Source organism: Mizuhopecten yessoensis, unplaced genomic scaffold, assembly GCF_002113885.1.
Source record: "Mizuhopecten yessoensis strain PY_sf001 unplaced genomic scaffold, ASM211388v2 scaffold7205, whole genome shotgun sequence".
Lineage (NCBI taxonomy): Eukaryota > Metazoa > Mollusca > Bivalvia > Pectinida > Pectinidae > Mizuhopecten > Mizuhopecten yessoensis.
Genome location: NW_018406933.1, coordinates 220,071 through 243,717, shown reverse-complemented (window position 1 = coordinate 243,717; position 23,647 = coordinate 220,071). Strand labels below are relative to the sequence as shown.

The following is a 23,647-nucleotide window of genomic DNA, read 5'->3' as shown; positions in this document are numbered from 1 at the left end:
ACAGGTGTACATAACAAGGTACCAGTTTATACTGTATTAACTTGTTCTTTTTTTATTAACCAGGTGTATGTAACAAGGTACAAGTTTCAGAACGCCGTCATGCAACAGTTATGGCATACCTTTTCTGAGGTGAGTGACATATTTTCCTTACCAGAAAACTCTACCTTAATTCACAAAGATTGTTTTTTTTTATATATAAATAACGGCTATCATAATCATATTTGTATTTTACATGGGCGGTAAATTCTTAAGACTCTTACATTTATTATGCTTACGGTATACGGAGTATTGGTACATTTTTGTAAAACGTTGCGAATTACTGTGTGCCAGGAATTTTTCGCCGTTTCTAATTTTCGCCCTTCATCGGTTAAATCAATTCTCTCCCCATATTAGATTTGCCAATCACATTTAATAAATAGGTATATTATAGTGTTTACAAATGTTCCCGATAATGATAAATTCGCCCACATTACTCAGGGCGAAAAGTGTGAAAAATAAACAGCCGCAAACATTTCCCGGAATATAGTAACACAGCGTATTTATTGGGCCCCTATTTATTTCACAATACCACATAGGTATTTCTAGGTGTATTAACAAATAATAAAGGATAACAATGAGAATGAAAGCACAATAACAGGTCTAAATGTTTTAATGAGTTAAAATTTAAATGATCTCCACTCCGCGATTTCTACACTACGCGAGTATTAATTTCCTGACGAAAGAAGGGAAATAACTCTCTGCTTTGATGTTGTATACGGTATTTTGACAACATGCTGCTATTTATTCCCGTTCAACAGGCCGTTGGGAACAAATTTGTGATAGAGGAAATCATGGACACCTGGACGCGACAGATGGGATATCCCGTGGTGACCCTCCGATCTGAAGGAGATCACTACATTCTTGATCAAGATCGTTTTCTTCTTGATGGCAACTCCAGCATGGGTGATCCAAGTCCATACGAGTGAGATTCCAGAGGCCCCAGAAGGGGGATCCTTCTTGTTTCCCGTTATGTATGAATATTGCCGAAAGTGTCGAGAACCTGGGGGAGAACTTATGTTATGATTACCTTTTTCGGTATTTTTTACGAACACTATTGTAAGGACAACATTTTTTGGCGAGATTATATCAGGGATAAGATTTGCGGCAACCTTTTTACACTTTTGTACTTTATTTATACTACAGGTAGGCAGGCAACAACTGATTAAAAAGTGACAAAATAATGAAATCGATTAAATTCGTCATTATCATTACGTACTTAAACGATACGAGTTTGAATGTATGTAAATGAGGAATAACAAATTGTAATCGATATAAAGATTTTATTTTAACAATAAAACCACATTTTTGATAATTTATTTAAATTTATACGACGACGGTAGACTTCCAACGCAGCGTTTGAGAACAGTAGTGTTTAGTCAAATTCAGTACTTTATATACGCTGAGAAAGTTACATACATTTGTATCTGTTTCCTTAAAGTTCGAAAGCTAAAATATCTTCAGGGATTAATAATTAAAACAATAATGATAACTATTTTACGTTGTAGCTACAAGTGGCACATTCCATTTACGTACATCACCGAGGCAGAGCCTAACATAAGTAACCGGAAGTTGGTGTGGTTAAGCATGAATTCAGGTACGTATACTGATATAAGAAATGACATTTGTTTCTGTATTTTGAATGTCAATTAAGCAATGAATGTGTTAGCAAATGTTGTTATGGTCCTATATATATATAATAGGATCAAAACAATAGTTGCTAAAATATTTATTATTTATATTTACATTTTGATAGAATGGTTATGCTTTATTTTATCAATTCGAACAGTTTTGGACTAGCACATCAAGTGCTGACAACAATGAAATTGATGACGTCACAATAGAGATTGATGACGTTACAAAAGCAAATGTTGTTATAGTCTCAAAACAACATTTGCCTTCGTGATGCATTACAATGGAAGGATGAATAGAAAATGAAAATATATGTTGTTATTGACAAGTTTATGTTTTAAATTTCAAGATTACTCTCATATACATGGCCTTTGACATTTTTGAGATTCGCAACAAATTTGATAGAAAATGATTCATCGATAATAATCTGCCATGATGTTTTTCTTCGCTTTTTTTTTAAAGTTTGAAGATAAACCTAAATTGATCATGACGTTATAAGGAATTGGTATCAAAAGGAAATGTTTATTGAAATATATTTGCGTTTGGGAAATATAAGTGACATCGTAATGAGGTTTAACCGTATGAGTACATTTTTGTTTCGTTATTTTTGTCTTTTCTATTAAATTATTAATGATTTTCCCATTTTGAATACCATATATGCCATATATGGTATTATTGTCAACTATTTCATTTCAACAGCGAAGATACCGAAAGGAGAAAACCATTGGATTCTAGGGAACGTGGATTATATCGGGTTTTATCGAGTAAATTATGAACTCAGCATGTGGCGCGCTCTAGCGGAACAATTAAACGAGGATCACACGGTAATTGATTCCCTCCCTTTCTTTTGTTGACTTTAGTTTGGAGGGTTTTGCAAATCAATCAAATGTGCATAATATAGTGTCAAATTTTAAGTTGTTTTGGAGTTTCTTTGCAATTCGAAGTTAATACGGTAAGTCACTTTATTTTCGTGAAGGGTTATTTTTGTATTAATATTTAGAATATATTTTTTTCATTTAATACTTTGGCAAATTTTAGTTCTGTTAACAATTGCATTAAAAAATGAAATGCCTCTTCATATTGCAAAAAAAATGCATTCGGGAATAACACCTTAAGGCAAAGTTTGTAAAACGTACACGAGATATTCAGTTATTTAAAATAGACTGTTATTTAATTCATGTACAAAAAAAAGTTCATTTGTCGCCGATGGTGTAGGAACATATAAAATGTGACTCTGAGTTAAACAGAGTTACTCCCCTTTCCATATGAAAATCTGTAAGTAGTTACTTTTGTACAATACAATTCAAAGGAATTAACAAGTTTGTTAATTGCTATTTCTATGATTTGAAGATGAGTTTGCCCTATATTGTCTTCTTGTGTTTATTTTCATATTTGTTTTACTAACAAAATATTACTTTTATGTAGGTTTTTCCTGAAGCAAACAGAGCAGGACTTATCGGCGATGCCTTCAACTTAGCAAGGTATAACTAAAAAGTGTTGTTTTATTTCCTAGACAGAACTTTTTTGACAAATCATTGTGTACTCTTGCTAAAAGCTAACTATGAATAACTAAGATAAATATAGATGACTAACTAAGACAACTATGTGTTACAAAATTAAGTAAATCATGACTATTTATAACTAAAATATCAATTTTTCAGTTCAATATGTTTACGAAACATTTTAACTTTTAAGCATGACTTTATAAAATAGCATTTGTAGACGTAAAAATGTTCAAAACTGGTCACATTTGATTTTGACTTCTTTAACTATTCGTTGTTATAAAGTATTTTTTTTAAATATAAATATTTGATATCCAATATTAATACCACTCCATGGCATTGGCGTTAGCCGGAGCATTGACAAATAGTTCGATTTCTTGTACTACGTCCCCGAAGAAGGTAATTAAATGTGATACATAAACACTTGTATATTGCATATATTGTCATATAATTTATATATGATATGTATCAATACTTATGTTGCTAGGGCAAAGCTGCTGGATTATGACGTTGCGTTGAATATGACGACATATTTGAATCAGGAAGCGCGATACGTCCCGTGGGAAGCTATGCTGGAATCCATCAGGTTCATCAAAGGCATGCTGTCGAAACAGGGCGCGTACATACTCTTAAGGGTAACTATGAACATTTAATAATATTACATTGATATCGCGATGTATATTTATCTTGTCTGAATGCAATATATTTTAAACCATATCTGATTGCACAAGGGATATATGCAATTTACGTTTCTTTTTGAAATGTAGAAAGTTGATTTTGCAATATCTGTTTGACTGTTAAACTATACTTTACAGAATTACTAGGTCGTCTGCAGCGACCGTGTTTGAAAAATGTATATATTTTAATAATACGTGTGTGTAGTTCTTTCTTCTTTTGTCTTTCGTCATAAATACGTGCTCTTCAAAATATATATCATAACAAAAAAGCATACTTAATATTTTACTCTTAAGGTCTCCAAATGAAATGATATTTTACCGAGTCACATAAACACCGTCATTATTCAGGGCTGTCTGCATGTAACATATTCTGCATTATAAAACCAATGACATATGTACACCAGATTTAACTCTTCATCATTCACCTACCTTTTATTCGGTGAAAAACATTTTGGTACTTTGATGAAAAGTTATTTCATAGAATAAACAAAACATAATCGACAAAAATGTTCTCACTGAAACCATTCTGTGTGCAAAGTTGGAGTTTGAACCATGTACCTCATATTGAAATTATGTCGTTTTAACCTATTCAGCTAACTCCTTTTGCCCAATCGCGTTAAAGTTACATCTATATCTACATCGAAACTAAGAGACAGTAACTGCATATACAAAAAATAGCACTTGAATATCTAGTGTTATGCTTAAATTGAAACAGGGATCCATTAATAAATTTCAAAATTCATATATGATATTTAAACTCATGTGAGATCTTCAATGTATTTAATGGAACCTGCTATGACTTGAGTGAATTAATTGGGATGTTTTTTGTTTCTATTTATAGCAATACCTGCACGACCTTGTAGCTCCAGTATTTGACAAAGTTGGGACTTCACCTGGTGGAATATTACCTGAAAAGTTAGTGATATATTTGAAATATAATAACCTAGACGCTGTTTTGAAAGGAAAATGCGCTTTGGAATATTTTTTCTTCTGGAAATGAATAATTTCAACTGCATTTTTATTTACATTTAGGCGGAAAATAAGTCGTAAACAACATAACTATGATATCAGATGGAAAAATCATTTAAATACTTGTACTGCATGTAAGCTGATATCACAATGTTGCGTTAAATTTAGAAATTCTTTTGTTTGGCAATTCACAATTTTCCGTGGACCTTAACTCAAACATTTTTAGATCTGTGCAAAACTTTATTAAATCCAGCAAGAGATTTTGAGTTCAAATTGTAATAACAATTGTATATATTTATTGTCATTATTGTAATGTCATGTCAAATGTATATTGGGAGAAGGCGTTGATAAGTTGTTATAACTTGTGCCTAATCCCTTGTCTAATTTTGGCAATAAATATGTTTAAACTAAACTTATCACAATGTGGCCACTTACAAAATGCATCACGTTTTATGAACGAATAATTTTATTATACACAAAAATAAATAACAAACATGTAAAGTATTACTGTATACCACGAATTTTCACCCAGTCAAACTTTCGCCTTTCGCTCATGAAATCAGTTTTCGCCCCGTGTTGATTTCATTACTATGTATATAATATTGTTTATCACGGAGGGCGAAAAGGCAAAAATTAAACTGCACCGAAAATGTATATAGAATTGAGGAACTAATGAAGCTCATAAATAATCCACTAAAAAATCCAATCATGAAAATGATTCAAGTAAAAGTTTATAATGTGAAACTTAATACTGAAGTAAAAGATTGAATCGTGAAAATGACTAAAGTAAAAGGTTGAATCATAAAACTATATAAAGCAAAAGTTTGAATTATGCAACTGAATGAAGTAAAAGTTTGGATTATGAAACCGACTAAAGTAAAAATGTCAATCAAGATACTAACTGAAGTAAAACTTTGAATTATGAAACTGACTTGTGATGTTTGAACGTGAACTATAGTTGTGTTTGCCTTTTAGATACCTCCGAGAGGTCATACTTACCACAGCGTGTGACGTAGGAGTGACCAAGGCTATAGACTACGCGAAGGAAAAGTTTCGCCAGTGGAAAGAAGATAACGTCCAGTGAGTAGAACTAGTTAACACGTAACTGATATGTTTACATTTGAATATCAGGATCATCCTCGATATCAAGGGGTCACGCTCACGTACGTTTTCTGCACCCCTGGAATAGGTCATAGCAAAATTGAAGGCACGAAGATAGCTGTTTGATTGGTCTTTAAAAACTGACCAATCGCGAAGCTGATACCTGTCCTTTGAAGTTACAAAGAAGAAACGCCCGACTTCAAAGCCTGTCAATTTTTACCGTTACATGACGGCGAGATTTTTTTGGTGTACCTCAAAGGATCGAACTAATCTTCTTGCCTCATAAACAAGGTGCGGCACACTGAACCTTCAATTTTGCTATGACATATTCCAGGGATGCAGAGAAGTGGGCGTACCTGCCGGAGTATCATTATTAAATAAGACTGCTTCATAATGAGGTTTTTACTGCAGTTAGAACTACCATATTTTTCCTGACTTGTGAAAAACAATTTTTTCTCGGATTTTACCAATAAGAATATAGAAAACAAAAATACATGAATACAATACCCAATCAGAAAGTTTGAAATGTGCGTGTTTGCATCGTCTTTATATATAGAAATCCGACGCCATGAACAGAGGTGCTATCCACAAATTTACATATTCATTCTAAAGATATACAATGATATAATGCAACACCTAAGTATTTAACAAAACAACCCCTAGGACGCACCGTTGAACGTGAATGAAAATGTTTCTAGTGTTACAGAAATAAATGAGACGTTAAACTTATCAATAGCATAATATATATGAGAAGCACTTACTCTAACATTTTCAATTTCAAAGAATTACGTACAAGATATTTAAGACTACATTTAATTATTCGGATGTAGAAATATGGCATAAAACTTACCTCAAACCTCCTTTATCTTCAAACAATTGGGAAGTACAATCTAGTGAGCAGAATTTGATTTTATGCATGATTCTCTTCAGACCCCCGTCACATTTCTCGTTGACGATCTACTCGGTGGGTGTAAGGGAGGGAAGTGTAGAGGAATGGGATTACGTGTGGAATCGCTCACAGGCCTCGAACGTCGCAGCGGAACGGGAAATGCTTATGGAGGCGCTTGCGCAGACACAAAAACCATGGTTGCTATGGAGGTAAGGTTATGATATTTTGTCGTCGTAACTCTAATGTTCATCTCTTGATACACATATGTTTTTCTTCGTCCTTTGAATATGTAATGACAAATCAAATGCCCTGTACGCGCAAATATATAAGTAGACAATTGTGTTCGTTTGATGTCCGTTGACGCGCTGCAGGATAACGGTAAAATGGTTGGCTTTCAAGTCGAATCTAACTCCTCTGTAATCTTCAAAAAATGAAATAGGACAGCGCATATCTTTAATTTTGTCATGATAGTCATGGGTGAAGGGAAGATATATGTCTATAGATATTCATGAAGGAGAACATGGATTTCAAAGATGATGTCATATTTGTAAGTTCCTTCTTGACTTTTGATGTTGGTTCGTCCCGAACTTGGCGCTGATATTATTCTAATATTGACACTATCTTAGGGTGTCAATATCATGCATATTATAATTTTGCAATATACTTTCTATTGTCTTTGTATTGTTTTTCAGATATGCAAATTGGATTTTCGACGAGACAAAAATTAAAAGGCAGGACGTCCGATTGGTTGTCAGCTACTTTGCTAAGAACCCACTAGGACGTATGATCGCGCTTCACCTCCTCATGAACAAATGGGAACAGCTCAATGAACAGTGAGTCCACATTGTCTTGATTTTTTTTTTTTTTTAATTTTTGTATACATTATCATAATGTACTAGAAATACAATATCATGTTATAATTTAATTAATATATCATAATGTACTAGAAATATAATATCATGTTATAAGTTAAGTTACATGTATATATATACATTATCATAATGCACTAGAAATACAATATCATGTTATAATTTAAGTTATATATCATAACGTACTATAAATACAATATCATGTTATAATTTAAGTTATATATCATAATGTACTATAAATACAATATCATGTTATAACTCAAGTTATATATCATAATGTACTATAAATACAATATCAAGTCACAATATAAGTAATATATCATGTCTTGAAGTTTATAATTGACCTCCTGAAATAGCAAATGACCTGTCATGTGACGTATTTGGATCATATGCCATTTATAGTATAATGACAAAAATACAAAACACTGCCAAGGCGATGTGACATGTTCCATAAATGTTATGCAATTTCACACTTCAGACCTGTCATGTGACGTATTTGGGTCATATGACATGTACTGTCACCAACGTGTTTTATTGATAAAAATACTATTACGAAAAGAAAACAAAATTCGTTACTAAAATAATAAATGGCCCAAACAATGTAAACGTTCTGGTCACTTGTTTGCCATTAAGACAAACGGGGCTCAAATCTATAACCGGACGTCTAAACGTATGCTTTTTTACCATATATAGTCACCTGCTCACTTCAATGAGTGGCATAAGGAGTGATACACAAAACTGCAAATAAGTTATCATAATTGTTGTAAGATACTTACATTTTTTTCTGTATTCAAAACAAAATATCGATAATTTCATTCAAATACAGGACATAACTGCATTTATCATTGTTTTATTTGTTACTTTTTCAACAGTACTGACTTCCTTCCTTTGCTTTTAACTACATTACTTAGTTTATTTATTATTAATTTTAGGTTTGGAGCGGACGGGTTTCTTCTAAGAGAAACAATAGCAGAGGTTACTCAATTTGTAAACACAGAATTTGAGCTTGACCAGGTACAGGTTTTGACATTTTCGAATATAAAAAAAAGTAATGCGGATTTAGCTGTAATATTCCACTATATGAATTTTTGATTATTATTGTGATAATCTAACCAATTTAGAGTATATCGCATATTGTTAAAAAGAAGACGGTCGTTCATTTGACAGATAGGCGTGCTTAATTTGTACTGGTCATTTGTCTGATGAATGGGACAGGCTACGTAACGTCACACATACACACTTTACTTATTAAGATCCATGAACCTGTAAACGAAATTGCTGAATTTTATATTTTGATTTTATAATTTCAAATCTAAATTTCAGCTAGAAACGTTGTTCAGCTCAAAGATGCCGGCAATAGCTTTTAGAGAAACAAGGAATTCCTTGGAATTGATACGGTAACGTACACTATAACATAATTGATAATACCTCAGTTTGGTAATTCCGTCTTTGCATATTGCAGAGTTATCTTCTCTTGAGAGCAGGTATTGATTGTTACGTCATTTGTTTTTGAGAGTAACGTCATCAATTTTTGAGAAAACGACGTATTTTTCTCACACAAACCAATGACGTAACAATCAATACTTGCTCTCAAGAGAAGATAACTCTGCAATACGCAAAGACGGAATAGACTTACATACAGGTTACACTAATTGCTTAATTCAGCAATTGATATATGCATCCTTAATTGAAAAAAATGTGTCGCAATTCCTGAAAAGTTTAACGTTATGAAATTATTTTTTTTCACTTTATTAATGATTATTGGGAATAAAAGGTATAGAAATTGAAAATATTAAAATCTAAGTTGCATTTTGTATTATGGAAGGGCGATAACTCAGACACAAATTTCCAGCAACATATTTTTTTTTGTAATTGAAATAGAAAACATTCAATATATTGTTATTAATTAATAAATAAGTAATGTCATTAATGTATTTCAGAGGAAACATTAAATGGATGAAAGCAAATTACCAGACGATATCTGATTGGCTGCGACTTCACGTGGTTGGAATGCTATAAATAACTCGAAAATTATATATTACACATTTATATTTATTTTTATTAATTAATGATTATTACAAAAAGAAACATGTATATAACATCATGATGTATATTTTGTTTATTGAATGTAATTCATACAAATCGTTGTAAATTCACATGTTATTGAATTAAAGTATATGTATATTGTTGATATAAATATAAAGTTGATATATTATTTATGGTACAATAATTGTGGAAAATACAATGTACTTGGTATACATTGGTAAACATTAGCCCTAACCATGGTTACAGATGACCAGAAATGTTTTGATTTTTCACGTGTGAAGTAATTTCCTTGTAAACATTTGTTTTAAATGATTCATTTTTTATTTTATTGACAAAAGGAAAAAACCTTAAAAGCAATATTTTCCTTGTTCTGTACTCTAATGTTAAATCACTATAATTAGCATGTCAATTTGTGATTTATGTCGAAAACATCAGTGTATTTCCAACTATATACATTGATATAATGTTTATGTTTCTTTAAAACCGTTGTTCAGTGCAGTTTGCCATATAGCTCCCTTATGCTTTCTTAATGCATTATTTAGATCATCCGATATATTCCAAGGGGTTACGCTCACTCACGTTCTCAAGGGCATATCGTTTGCTATTTGATTGGTTTAAGGCAAAAAATAACATGCCCTGTTCTTTGGATAAATCAGAAGAACTACACCCGATAGCAACTCCGGTTAAATTAACCGTTACTGTGCCGCCCGATTAATCTGAATTTCAACAAAAGATCAAACTAATATACTTGTAGCTATCACAATGTGGTTAGTACAGAGCCTTTGATTTTGTCATGACAAAAACCTAAATTTTAATAAATTTTAAATTATAATAAATTTTAAATTAATAATAAATTGACCGTATCAAATGGAGTTTCAAGGATAATATTGGATACTGTGTTCGCTTCCTTCTGCGTTGTCTTTCCGTTGTCTGATACAAGAAGGTATTGTTTTTACATTCTCTCTCGTTGTCTAGTCTGTCTGCGCGTTCACTTCACCGTTATTTAGTATGTTACACGAAAAGGTTGGTTTTTTTGCACATCCTTCCCTGTGTTCTAGTGTACAGTATGCTCGACACATATGTTATATTGATCAAGGCGAAACCGAAGTCTATATCGCTCTTACAAGTTAATATCACGTTATATGTATCATCATGGAAGTGCATAACTGTTTAAGTCAATACTTCGTCAATTCTATTAAGAAGAACAATAACGATTTGTTATTACATTGTTTGAATGTTACACTTTCTGCAGTCTAACATGCAGGTTCGAACAACTCGCCTAAGTCGAACGATCGTACTGACCAATACAATAAAGTTGTGTGTAAACAGGTAATCAAACATAAAATACGCATTTCAAGTACAATAGGCAAGGGAACATTAAAAATAAAAAATTCGAAAAACACATTTATTTTAGAACTGGTCACGTGTACAGTGTATTGATCCAACTAATAACAGTCCTTGAAATTAACAAGCTTACAATACTTCCAAGTTAGAACTGCAGATCGTTTTGTTATTCACTTTTAGTTTTTATGTTATTCTCCAGATGAGTTTACGATTGTTGTATTTATAATTACCGAAGAAGTTTGATCTGTAATACAATTGTAAATATACATGTATTGTTTATGAACTAAATGTATAATTATTAGCGTTGACCATAATTAATTATTTTATTGTACACATGATAATGCAGGTCATTTGTATACCTTCTCAGTATATGTATAATGTGTCGTGATAAACTTGATAAATAATATTTAATGTTACTGTGGTACAGTAAAACCTGGATATAATGCCATTCGTTCTATCTGCCATCACGCGTACAGCCAACACATTGCAAGGTCCTTTTGACAGTTTTGTTCTTTCTTACTCTCAAGAATTCCTTTGTACATTTCCCTCAATTTATCGCCAATCCCTTTATAACACCAATTCTTTTTTTTAAGTCCAACGGTGGCAGTATAACGAGGTTTTACTAATAGACTGCATATAGTATGATGTATAATGGTGTACATACTCACACAGCAGGTACTGTAATGTAATGCTGACGATTGTAATTATTGAGTGTATATCATGTGATTTGTATTCCGATATCTCAAAACAAATGTGTAGATCGTTGTGTTATTAAAGTCTTTAATTTCTGTCAGGTGGTCATTCGTAATACAGCCTAACTGTATTTGCAGAGGCCAACATTTTGAATGAAGACCAGTGTGGCTTGATCTGACCGAGGCCACAAGACTACGGTCAAGTCAGGCCACATATGGTCTCAGACCACAGACAATGCTTCAGACTCGTTGTAGATGAATGCAAAGCATTTCTGAAGTTTCGACTTGTTATTAGATAAACTTTCAGTTCTTCCATATGAATTAAATGAAACTATATGTTAAACCAAAATTGAAATATAAGCCTATTCCTTTTAATTAAAGGGGCTGATAAGATTGTGTGAAACTTATGTTGGTGCAAAAAACATGGTATGTTGTTCGGCCTCTGGACATGGTCTTCATGGTCATATAATAGTACAAAGGGTTATACGGTTATAAAGATTATACAGGTCAAAATAGTTTTCCAGTTTACCACAAATGTGTCTTGGACCGTTGAAAGAAACATGTAAAGATCAGATCTCCAGCGAAATCATAGAACAAGAAACAGAAAGTGAAAGTAACTGTGGTTTGAGGCCAGATACCTAAGCAGCTTGGCGAAGGACTGATTTTTCCTAGCTGACCAATACCAAAGAACTGTAGGTTAAGTGTTGAGTGTACAGAGTGCATGGTGTCCCCTTTATTTTATTTTGAATATAAATGTAGCGCGTCTGGGTCGTGTCCTTACCATGGATCAGATGGTTCCGTTTGTTTAGAGCGGCGGTATATAAGGATCGAAAATCCAGTGTAAGAAACCAGGTCTGGCCCCGTTCCCGTTGCATTTTTACATGTTGCTCAGAAAACTTTTGCCGATTTGTTTCTTTGTTTTATATCGACAAGATTAAAAACAATTTATATTTCACCAAAAAACACTTTATTCCTTGATTGCGCTACTGCAAGATAAAACAAAGGTTTGTCGTCATATATAATCATATTTTAAGCGATCACATTTAATCTTTCGAGTCATAAATGTTTTGGGCTGTGAGATAATGACTCCATGCGGCTAATTTCAACTTTAGAAGCTCATTGTGTTATTCAATGCATTTTCCATTTATCTGTTCATTTGTTCATTATGAATGCTTAAACATGTTATTTTTGTTCAGAAAATACCCCAGTGCACATAAAAAGTTCTTTTTAAACATTTTATACATAGTTAACATTTGCGTAGGGGTTTGAAGTTAAGAAAGATGTGTCGGTTAAGTCAATCTACGCAAAGCCCTAAAAAGCATTTCCTAAACTAAGACTTTATTGACTATTCGAAAGTCAGCGACGTTTTCATTATCTTATTAACTACTGTATAGTTGCTTATATTCACGAGGGTTTTTATTTCGCGAATTTCGCGAATGCGTTAAAATTAGCGGAATTAAAACCCTCGTGAATATTTTTTTGATCGTCGCTTTTACATCCATATGTCACACGTAACTCTTCACTTCGATGCGTTTTATAAACCTAGGATACACACACTGTTTAAGCTACGTTACTGCTCGTTGCTTGCAGTAACAAACACTCGGAACTATTTGCGAGGTGTTCCGAAAAAGACAGAGCTTGTGATTCGCGAAATGAAACCCCGCGAATAGATTCTGGACAAAAAATCGTGAAATTTGAACCCCGCGAAATGTAACAACTAAACAGTATTATGAATACAGTGAACACAATATGATTGACAATTTAAACATTTGCACACATCATAATCTCATTTTGAGATTTAAATAGATATAAAATGAGATTTACGTTCGGACGACTCGAGAATGAAATATCCCACCTGTACGTATGTAGTATTCACGTACCACATTCGGAACACACTTTCGGGATGCGTACATCCCACATTGTTGTATTTTGTGACTTTAATATTATGACTCTGACTATTATTTTTAAGTAGATATTGATTTGTGTTCGTCACATTTTTTTGTACAGTGATACATTATTTGTATATTTTGTTTATATCAAGTATATGTAATATATAAATGTAAACAATTATCATATTATGAACAGTTTTGTACTTTTTATTTGTTGTATCATTTATCTACGTAATCAACAATAAACAAAATAAAACCTAACGTTTGGATTTAATTTCCTTTTTACATGTATGCCAGGATATTGAAACAAGTGTCAACACGCAAAACACTACTCTGGACGGAACTATTCAAGTTCAAATTCTTTATTGACTATAAGTTTTACGACTTATCAGTGTTAACATATAATATACAGGATATTTACGTACATTGTATGTACAAAAGGCTACATTGGTCACAGGAGAATGAACAACACACATCAACAAACTGTCATATATCTGATCGGCGCTTATTTGCCGCTATCAGATACTTTCCAAGATTGCATAACTCTTTAATATTTGACAATTGAAGACACTGTAATGAATTTGTTTCGTGACTAGTGCACGAACGAGTAGCTATCAAAGAAAGTCAATACAATTTTTAAAATCGGTCGATGTAACTGTATCATAGCAGGTCAACATAATTCTTAGAACGATAGAATTACTTCGGGTACATATTTTTACGCAATTTATTTATAGGTCGACATAGTCAACCTAGGCTTGTACATGCATTTTAAAGTAGCCGGTGATCTAGTTATCTGACAAGAAGTTGCTTTAAAAACAATAGAATTCATTTAGTTTGTTATCAATTTGGACAGACACGGGGCAGACAGTAAGTAAGATTTTGAGGCGAACAAAATATTCCATCATGAAAACACAGATCTTATTATATCTATATTTTTACTTCCGATCAATATTTCGAAAACATAAAATTATTTCAACGGAAAAAAAAATATATTAAAAAAAAATTTCAAGGTTCCGACGAGTTTCGAACTCGTGACCTTCTGCGTGTTAAGCAGACGTGATAACCACTACACCACGGAACCTTGTATACACATGTACTGTACACACAGAAACAAAGCGAGCTTACACTATTTATAAAAAATCAATATTTGCATTCTATATGTGTATACGCTAATCTCATTTTCAAAAGATAAGATGGCTAGAAAATTGAACAATGGCCGTTTATTCATCTAAAATATTTATTGAACTATTTATTCGTGAAAATTATGCAGCACAAGTGTATATTACAAGAGAGATACATGCGTTGATTAATTGCACAGACTACCAATTAAGATTAACCAAATTAACCAAATAATGGAACCGAGAAATGTTAACAGTCAGTCAGTCAGCTATTTATATCATAATGATATTCCTATATCAACGCCTGATACATCTGTGATAACTTAGCTTACAACAGCAATGGGTCGATGGCGTTTTTATGACTGATCCATTTTTGAAGATGGCTTCCTAATGCGTAATTGTAAGTATCCCCCTCAGATGAGATGATTTGATAAATGAAAACACATTATCATTAAGCACGTTTTGCAGTAGATATGTGTTAAGCTGATAAAACAATAGCCGTAAAACAGTATATATATATAGACTGTATACTTACTGGCGCGCGTGTGAACATACGCCTTCTTACTTCACGTATACGAAACACATGATGTAAGGTTATTTGTAATAAGTAAGCAGAAGTGGATTAAATCACGTGACTGGTCAGTATTTAGCACACAATGTACTGTGTTATTCAGTGAAATATGACCTATCAGCCCTGTGATTGGTTGTAAGTTTCAATTGGTTTCAATTGTGACGTCACGCCTAGGTCACAGACTTACGCACTGGAAAATTGTCGTTTTTCACGAATACATGGCAAAAATCTTGATTATGTGATAAAAAGGATCTTACACTCGTTTTCATTGAATACCAATGAAATGTGTTCCTTTCTTTTAAGCGTGAAAATATGACTCCACAAATATTACACTATGTATATTCTGTTTGGATCGATATAATAAATCTCCACTTTAATAACATTATATTGATCGTGACCAGGTTGGTTGTTACATTGTAGGTGAAAAGATATAGGAAAACAATCGATATTCTTACATATTTAACTGTGCTGAATATTTAAACAAAAATACAAAATAGAAGTAAAACAAAATCAAGGTTCCGACGAGTTTCGAACTCGTGACCTTCTGCGTGTTAAGCAGACGTGATAACCACTACACCACGGAACCTTGTATACACATCTGCTATACACACACATCCTGGCTGATGCTATAGATAACGACACAATGTTGTAAGTATATAAAACGAAAGTACAGAGAATTTCGCTATTTATAACCATCGACTGCATCGTGTCACTAACTAAACCTCGTGTTTTTTTTAGACTAAAACGAGATTAGGTGATATGAAGTGGGTGACTAACATCACGTACCTGTACTGGTTCGTGTGTACACATATGTGCATTTCCTCCAAGTACAGATAGCGTACTTTAAACTTACTTGTAATGCATTAAACATACAACCGATCAATATACATTTGTACACAAATGCTTACAGAGTATATACTGCATACTTATTTTACTTCGTCGAGTAGAATGTTCGCATTTTAAACACAATAACCTATCTCACGGAAATTAAATGTATGTATGACGATCGGCAGAACCAATTAAACGATTTGAAAATAAGACTTAATTTGTATTGAATAAGCATCGTTTTTATAAACATGATTTGGTCTGATTGTCTGTTGATCCTATTTATTCACGGTGTTAAAAATGAGACTATGATAAATTGACGTGACAATTACAATATTGATTCTAGTTATCGATAATATGATAATAATAAAATCGACATTCCATTTAACAAGCAAAATATAATATCGTAAAATGCACATGGCGTATCTTCGACATACATTTGTAACTACTATGATATAAAGAAAATTAAAACATTTTATTCAAATCATTCCCTAATCAATCGATATTTTCTGTTTCAGGATCCCCGTACCATTCCCAAAAACTGTAACTACCCATTGGCTACCCCCAGTTGCACCGTGTTTTTCTATCCTAGCTTCTGCATCTTAATATATCACCATGCCACCGAACGCATTCTATTGGGGGTATCCCTGCTCTAAACTGTAACAACGCATTGGAAACAAGTCCTTCCCGTATATATACGGGGCCTCGGTGGCCAAGTGGTTAAGGCGTCTGACATTCTGCTACCACTAGCCCTCTACCACTGGGTCGCGGGTCCGAGGCCTACGTGGGTCAGTCGCCAGTTACTGGCCAGAGGTCGGTGGTTTTTCTCCGGGAACTCCAGCTTTCCTCCACCACCAAAACCTGGCACGTCCTTACATTACCATGGCTGTTAATAGGATGTAAAACACAAACAAACCAAACTTCCCCGTATAACTATAGCGTTCATAAATCATTACTGGACAGAAATAACATACCTTGCAGGACATGTATGAGTATGAGAAATAATAAAGATGAAATAACTGAGTGTAAAAAATAAATAGTCGGGCCAATCAACTGTTTAACCCCTGACTAACATGTTGGTATACTGTTGCTTTACCAGACTGAGCTACCTAGCCAACGGAAGTTTGGTCAATAAACTGTGTATCAATTACATCGAAAACAAAAGAGAAAATTACTTAACATACGAAAACCCACAGCGTCGGTTTTGAGACATTGACTGACAGATTTGAGACACAACGCGAAGAACTCTTATTACTGTATATAGATGAGATGTTGTTACCACCTGTACATGTACTTGAAATGTGGCTGTGATTTGAATCTATGAATCAACGATGACTGTTGCCACCTATTACGTGTGTTACGTGTGTTTACAGCTACTGTGTCATACCAAACCCAGGGTATAACCCTATAATGCGTCACCAAATTGTTTACCAGTTACTAACTGGCTTAGGACCAATGGCTTTTGGGGGCCAAATTTAGCATACAGTCATTGTAAAAAACCATTGCAGCGTTACCAGACAAACTGTAACATACTTAAGAAGCGTGTACAACAGTATTAACGTTAAAATAGACAAGTTCTTTGAAGTCTGGTTTAATCAGGATACCTCACTGACAAAACCATCACAGACATTTTACCTGTTGCGATATAGAACTGAAATAGAAATGGTGCCGCCACCGGTAATTGCAGTAGCGGTAGGAGTCGTCGGTGCCATCGTATTGACTTATTTGTTAAATAGAAGGTAGCGACAAACGTATGAAGAAGGAGGAGAAGGGGGCCCTGGTGGAGGAGGGGGAGGACAAGGAGGAGGAGATCAATGGTAATATTTATACTAATAACATATATTCACTACAGTCGATGTCAAAACAAAACCTCTTAGATATAACTAGGAACGCCATTTATCGGTATCGGTTATTGTAAATGAATTGTTTACCCGTCTGAAATTGGTTATGCGACATGCTGTGTTGGGGCAAGTGCGTTACACTTTCATTATATCATAGGTATTGTGTATTAATTGAGAACCATTTTGCTTTGCTTCCAAGTCACTGCTAATTACGAATATTTGTATTACTTGTTTCTACTGTTTGGTGATGATTACTGTTAAGTAAAACAATTTATAGATAAATACAAAGTCGGGGTAAATGATGTTTTCCCTCTTCCACGTGTTATTCATGGGGCAGAATATCTTAATACATACCAAATTCCCGGATGTTTTTTTGTCATTCATTACGTTTTTATTTATTTTGCTCAGGATAGTTTTTGGCATTGGACTCAGGCTGCGGCGCTGAAAATGTAACGACGGACAGTAGGATACTGAAAGTCGTTGAAATGGCTTAATTTAGTGTGGCTGCGCAATAAATAAATGTTTTAAACACAAGGATGTTAACAGGAATATGAATCATACAAAGATAACTATTTTACGAAAAATTACCATTAAAAACAAAGGATCAAACAATTTATAGATAAATACAAAGTCGGGGTAAATGATGTTTTCCCTCTTCCACGTGTTATTCATGGGGCAGAATATCTTAATACATACCAAATTCCCGGATGTTTTTTTGTCATTCATTACGTTTTTATTTATTTTGCTCAGGATAGTTTTTGGCATTGGACTCAGGCTGCGGCGCTGAAAATGTAACGACGGACAGTAGGATACTGAAAGTCGTTGAAATGGCTTAATTTAGTGTGGCTGCGCAATAAATAAATGTTTTAAACACAAGGATGTTAACAGGAATATGAATCATACAAAGATAACTATTTTACGAAAAATTACCATTAAAAACAAAGGATCATTAGGCGGATTTTTGGAGTCTATACCTGTGCATATCTCTCTGTTGATGAACAGTGCCTTTTACTTAGTAATATGTTAACCTATCTACACAGTGTAATTCAGCATCAACTACGTTGTGTAACTACGAAAGAGATACTGACGTTCTTCTCTGTGTAATTGTCTTTAATACAATCGGATAATCTATAAAATGTTTATAATGTGAGCCTATTTTGACTTTCACAATGGCTCTTCTATTGCGCATACCAAAAGTGTAGATGTGTCATTTATAACGACGGGAAGACAACTGTACAGACAATATGGCATTTCGACGTTCACCGATTCTTTGTTAGACACATTGTGTTTAATTTATCTGAACGAGAAAGGTGAACAGTATAATTGGTTATGTGTGCGCTTTCTTTATCGATACTTATTTACCTTACACAAAAGAACCAAATAGAGCATACAATTCAATATAAGATATATGTGTGATGAAACATTTGCTTCATTGGTAATCATCAAATAATTTTATTTTAAATACATTTAATTTGTTGTTGTATAATATTCAGACCGTAAATGAATAGGCAATTATATAGGGGACGTTTTATATAGATAGGTTTGGACAGTTAAAATGTTTTGGGTTTTTTTTGTTTGTCTTTTTAATTTTGTCTTGCTTTCCTTTTTCCATTTGTTTTCAGGCGATTCATGTGTAACGTGTCTGATAGAAGGACTATATATGATTTTTGCCGAAAATCAATGAAAATTTTATACTTTTCATTGAAATTTCAAAAAACATTTTTATTTTTTTCCCCGATGTTATCACAAAATGATTATTTGTTCGTTGTTCATTCAATTGGGGTTGTCATGGTAATCAGTTGAAATTTTCACTTAGGTTATCTCGGGTTACCCATTAGTATTGTTATATTTATGCATGTGTTCAAAACAAATTAAACTGAATATTCTTTCCTTTCCCCCGGAAAATTTGATTGATTTGGTTTGATTTCATAGTTGTTTTAGAGAAGAATACCACATTAGAAAATATATATATTTTAAAAAGTTCAACTAAAGTTTTGGAATTTTGGTCAATTTGTTGGCTAAAAAGGGCCCAAACAATGCAAAGCCCTTTACGAGTTATGTTAATGAGAAATCGCAAATCGTCACATGACAATGTTGTAGTTAAGTTTGTTTTGCCATTTTGTGACTTACTCATGTGTTGCCATCAAAGTGCTTTATACGGACGTTTTGCAGTACCCAAGAGGTACACACTTTTGATTATCGTTCAATCATTTTCTTAATAAATTACATGGACTGTTTTTGAATTGCAAATGTCTGCCAAATTACTGACTCATAATGTATTGACGTTGGTATTCCAGTGACCATTCTGACCTTTTTCTGTATTTAAGCCGTGTTGATGTAATCCGGCTTATTTAAGTATAATCATGTATGTGCTATTCATTTTGTATTGTCTACACTTTTGAAATTACTTGTCCCAATGCCTTTACTTTGTTTATACAAACCGAAGTTGAAAATCTACAACACTGTCCGATTTACAAGTTAAGAAAAACGTTAGGAGTCAATTTCTTTAACAAGTGGGTTTTTTTCCAAATTATTTTGTTATATCTGAATGTAATGAATTATCATTCTTTTTTTAAATTGAACAACACATGTAATTGATACCCTTATTAAAGATCCTTATCACTGCCAAAATTTAAACTACATGTTTGATTGTTATCGGGCTAGTTAAGGTTTTAATTCTGAACCGTATACCGCAATTCAAATGCAAAACAAAAAACTGGCTGCATTATGTTTTGATAGGTAGTCATATTTAAAATGGATGTCACTGTGAACGTTCCATAAGGAAAATTAAGTTAACTTTTGATAATCTGTTGATCTGTGAGTATTGAAGTAGCTAACAGATAAAAAAAAAAGATAATAACATATATTTAACTCTACAATCTACTAATATTTACAGTATGTCAAACGTGAATTTTACTGCACTCTACATTTGTCTTACACTTATCGGTTAATTCTGGGGGATAAAAAGATGGGCATTTAAATTATTCTTCACTACTGTCGAAACAGAAAGTAAGGTGCATAAACCTCCTTGATTATCTGAATAACAACAAGTTGGTGAACACTAGTTAAATTTAATTTAATAAATATGCTATGTTTGTAAACTATAAATTGAAATTTCCACCTTGTATCTTGAAAGATGAACTTATTGCACCTATAACATTTAGACAGTTGATACGCTTTAAGGCACTTTCTTGAATATTCCCTCATAGAATGGTAGCAACGTGGTTTTAGAATTAGCAATACATACATTGAACAGGAAGGTCAGCTGTGTGTTTTTCAAATTGATACAGTATACAAAAATGAATTACACTGCATCACACAGCTCAAATTCAAATTGTTTTATTACTTTAGGCCGTACGGGCAAATTGTCGAAACAGCAGGGGAAGTGTATAAAACCCTTCATTAAATTTAGCTTAATTTCACATGTTTCTCATGTACTATGTGTGTGAATAATTAACCCTGCCACTACTCAATAGAAATGAGTGTAGCCATTAAGGTTCATCTTACGTCATACCATCTGACGTCATATCATATTGACGTCATACCATGTTGGCAAATTTTCAGGTATACAAGCTTCTTTCAATAAACATACCGTAAGGTCTGTTATTTTCGCAAGGGATATAGTTTGACGGTTTCCGTGATCATCAAAGAGAGCATGAAAATGATATCCAGCGAATATAAATACCATGAATATACCGAGATGAAAAAAAGACACACTTATCCTTAAACTGCGGAATAATGAATATATATAACTACACATTTGACTTTATTTTAGTTAAACACATATTAAATATATTACATCACCCAAGCACAAAAGTATTCTCGTGAGTGCAATATGTTACCTGACACTATGGCGATAACCCCTGCGAAGTAGCTCTGATCGAAATAACCGTGATATATATACTCCAAAATTAAACACGTATAGGCTACATTATGCAAATGAATCACAATGACAGATTATGACAGGCGACACCAATGAAACCAATGTATACATGTAATCACAGGTGTAATATCGTCGATAACCTTATACGGTGTTCTTATATTAAAAACCTTTATACTCTTCACCGTGTTTATAATGTATTAATTTTGCAAACTGGTAGGGCAACAGTACTTTAAACAACCAAAACACAAGCTTGAATACATCTTCCATTGCAAATACATGTTTGTCATTTGTGTTTGAACACGAACCGATTGAGTGTTTTGCAAAGTGTATTATCTCAAGATACCTGTGCAAAAACCTGACCAAAAATATACACAACCGCTTTGCCTTCAAAAAACGTATACGTGTATACCAAATACGGACAAAAGACTGTGTAAAATAATTAAATATATAGGCAGGTAAGTGTGGTCTTATTATTACAAGCATGCGTCCTGTTAGACCATGCATATCTCGGGTAAAATGGCGTGGCTTAAGATTTTCATAGTGGCAATAGAGGCCTTAAAAGGTTTCGTTTCAACGAAAAAAAACATGACGATATATAAGGAACATGTCACAAACTTAAACCTGTATCAAATGTGTTTATATAATCTAACAATGTTTTAAATTACGTTCGGAGAGATTAACTTTGGCGATTGTTTATTGTTTGATATTCAAATAGGTAAACATACCAAAGTGGATATAGGTAAATATGAACTAAACGTTAATACAACCCTGTTAACTTAAAGTGTATATAACACTGTGAACTAAAAGTTTATATTTAAGCATTGAACTGTTTTTGTATGGTATTTGTGATCTATTTGAATGACACAGCTAGCAAAGCTGTGTCATTCAAATAGATCATAAATACCATACAAAAACAGGAAAAAATCCTGAAAAAAAGAAGAAAAAAATGAAAAAGGAACAATGTAACGAGTATAAAAATCCAGCTGGGCCTGACCAGGATATGAGCCCTTGACGTCATCATTATACTATCACTGTGACCAATGGAGCTACTTGTTGTAAAGAGTAGTCGGGTGGCGCAGTGGGTAGCACACTTGTCTTTCACTAAGGCGGCCGGGGTGCAATTCCCCGATAAGACATCAAAGGGTATGCGGTCAACGGCCTGGTTACTCCGGTTTCTCCCCACATTAAGACCCCATGCGCGCTAACATCCTGGCCAACATGAGTGTTTAACTCATTCACCCCTGAAATTTCATAATGAGCTATTCCAAGCATTTGAAGAGTTTAGATGTGTCTGCATGGGTGAATGAGATAGTATGAATTGAAATATATTGTTTCATAGTCGTTGTTAAATAAATTAAGTTTATAACCCTGCTATAGTTATATTGAATCGTTTGGAGGTCACTGTATATACCATACTACAGTGTTTTACCTGAAGCGTCATAAGGATCCGAAACGCGATCGACGTGAACGCATTTGAAACACGGCCAACATATCCACAGGGGCTCTACCGTTGACAAACTAATAGTATTCCTCTGCAGATAGGTGAGGACTGTTGGCTAACATTTTGATCAAATGCTGAGGTGAACAATGGCGTGGGGCAAGATCGTCGTAGTTGCAGTAGGGGTGATAGGGGCGTTAGTTGTGACAGCTATACAATATTATCGGAGAAGACAACAGGAACATCAACATGAACAGGGTTCAGGAGGATGGCCTGGAGGGGGAGGGCCTGAAGGGGGAGGGTTTGGAGGGGGAGGGTCTGGAGG

The 23,647-nt window shown here is 33.6% G+C and overlaps 1 protein-coding gene and 2 non-coding genes across 3 annotated transcripts in view; 1 reads left to right on the top strand and 2 right to left on the bottom strand.

The window, feature by feature from the left end:
* LOC110453250 (glutamyl aminopeptidase-like) overlaps window positions 1-11,112 on the top strand; it is a 105,273-nt gene extending 94,161 nt beyond the window's left edge. The window contains exons 11-23 of the mRNA XM_021502120.1: window positions 64-129; window positions 798-961; window positions 1,545-1,633; window positions 2,368-2,492; window positions 3,094-3,149; window positions 3,658-3,805; window positions 4,689-4,762; window positions 5,792-5,896; window positions 6,848-7,015; window positions 7,499-7,639; window positions 8,608-8,689; window positions 8,999-9,072; window positions 9,616-11,112. Of these exons, the coding sequence (XP_021357795.1) occupies window positions 64-129; window positions 798-961; window positions 1,545-1,633; window positions 2,368-2,492; window positions 3,094-3,149; window positions 3,658-3,805; window positions 4,689-4,762; window positions 5,792-5,896; window positions 6,848-7,015; window positions 7,499-7,639; window positions 8,608-8,689; window positions 8,999-9,072; window positions 9,616-9,694 (1,371 nt within the window). The 3' untranslated portion in view covers window positions 9,695-11,112. The remainder of the gene's footprint in view (window positions 1-63; window positions 130-797; window positions 962-1,544; window positions 1,634-2,367; window positions 2,493-3,093; window positions 3,150-3,657; window positions 3,806-4,688; window positions 4,763-5,791; window positions 5,897-6,847; window positions 7,016-7,498; window positions 7,640-8,607; window positions 8,690-8,998; window positions 9,073-9,615) is intronic.
* Window positions 11,113-14,654: 3,542 nt separating this feature from the next.
* Window positions 14,655-14,727, bottom strand: Trnav-aac. Its single transcript has one exon. It is a non-coding gene; the product is annotated as a tRNA-Val (tRNA).
* Window positions 14,728-15,848: 1,121 nt separating this feature from the next.
* Trnav-aac lies at window positions 15,849-15,921 on the bottom strand. The gene has a single exon. It is a non-coding gene; the product is annotated as a tRNA-Val (tRNA).
* Between the last annotated feature and the right edge of the window lie 7,726 nt (window positions 15,922-23,647).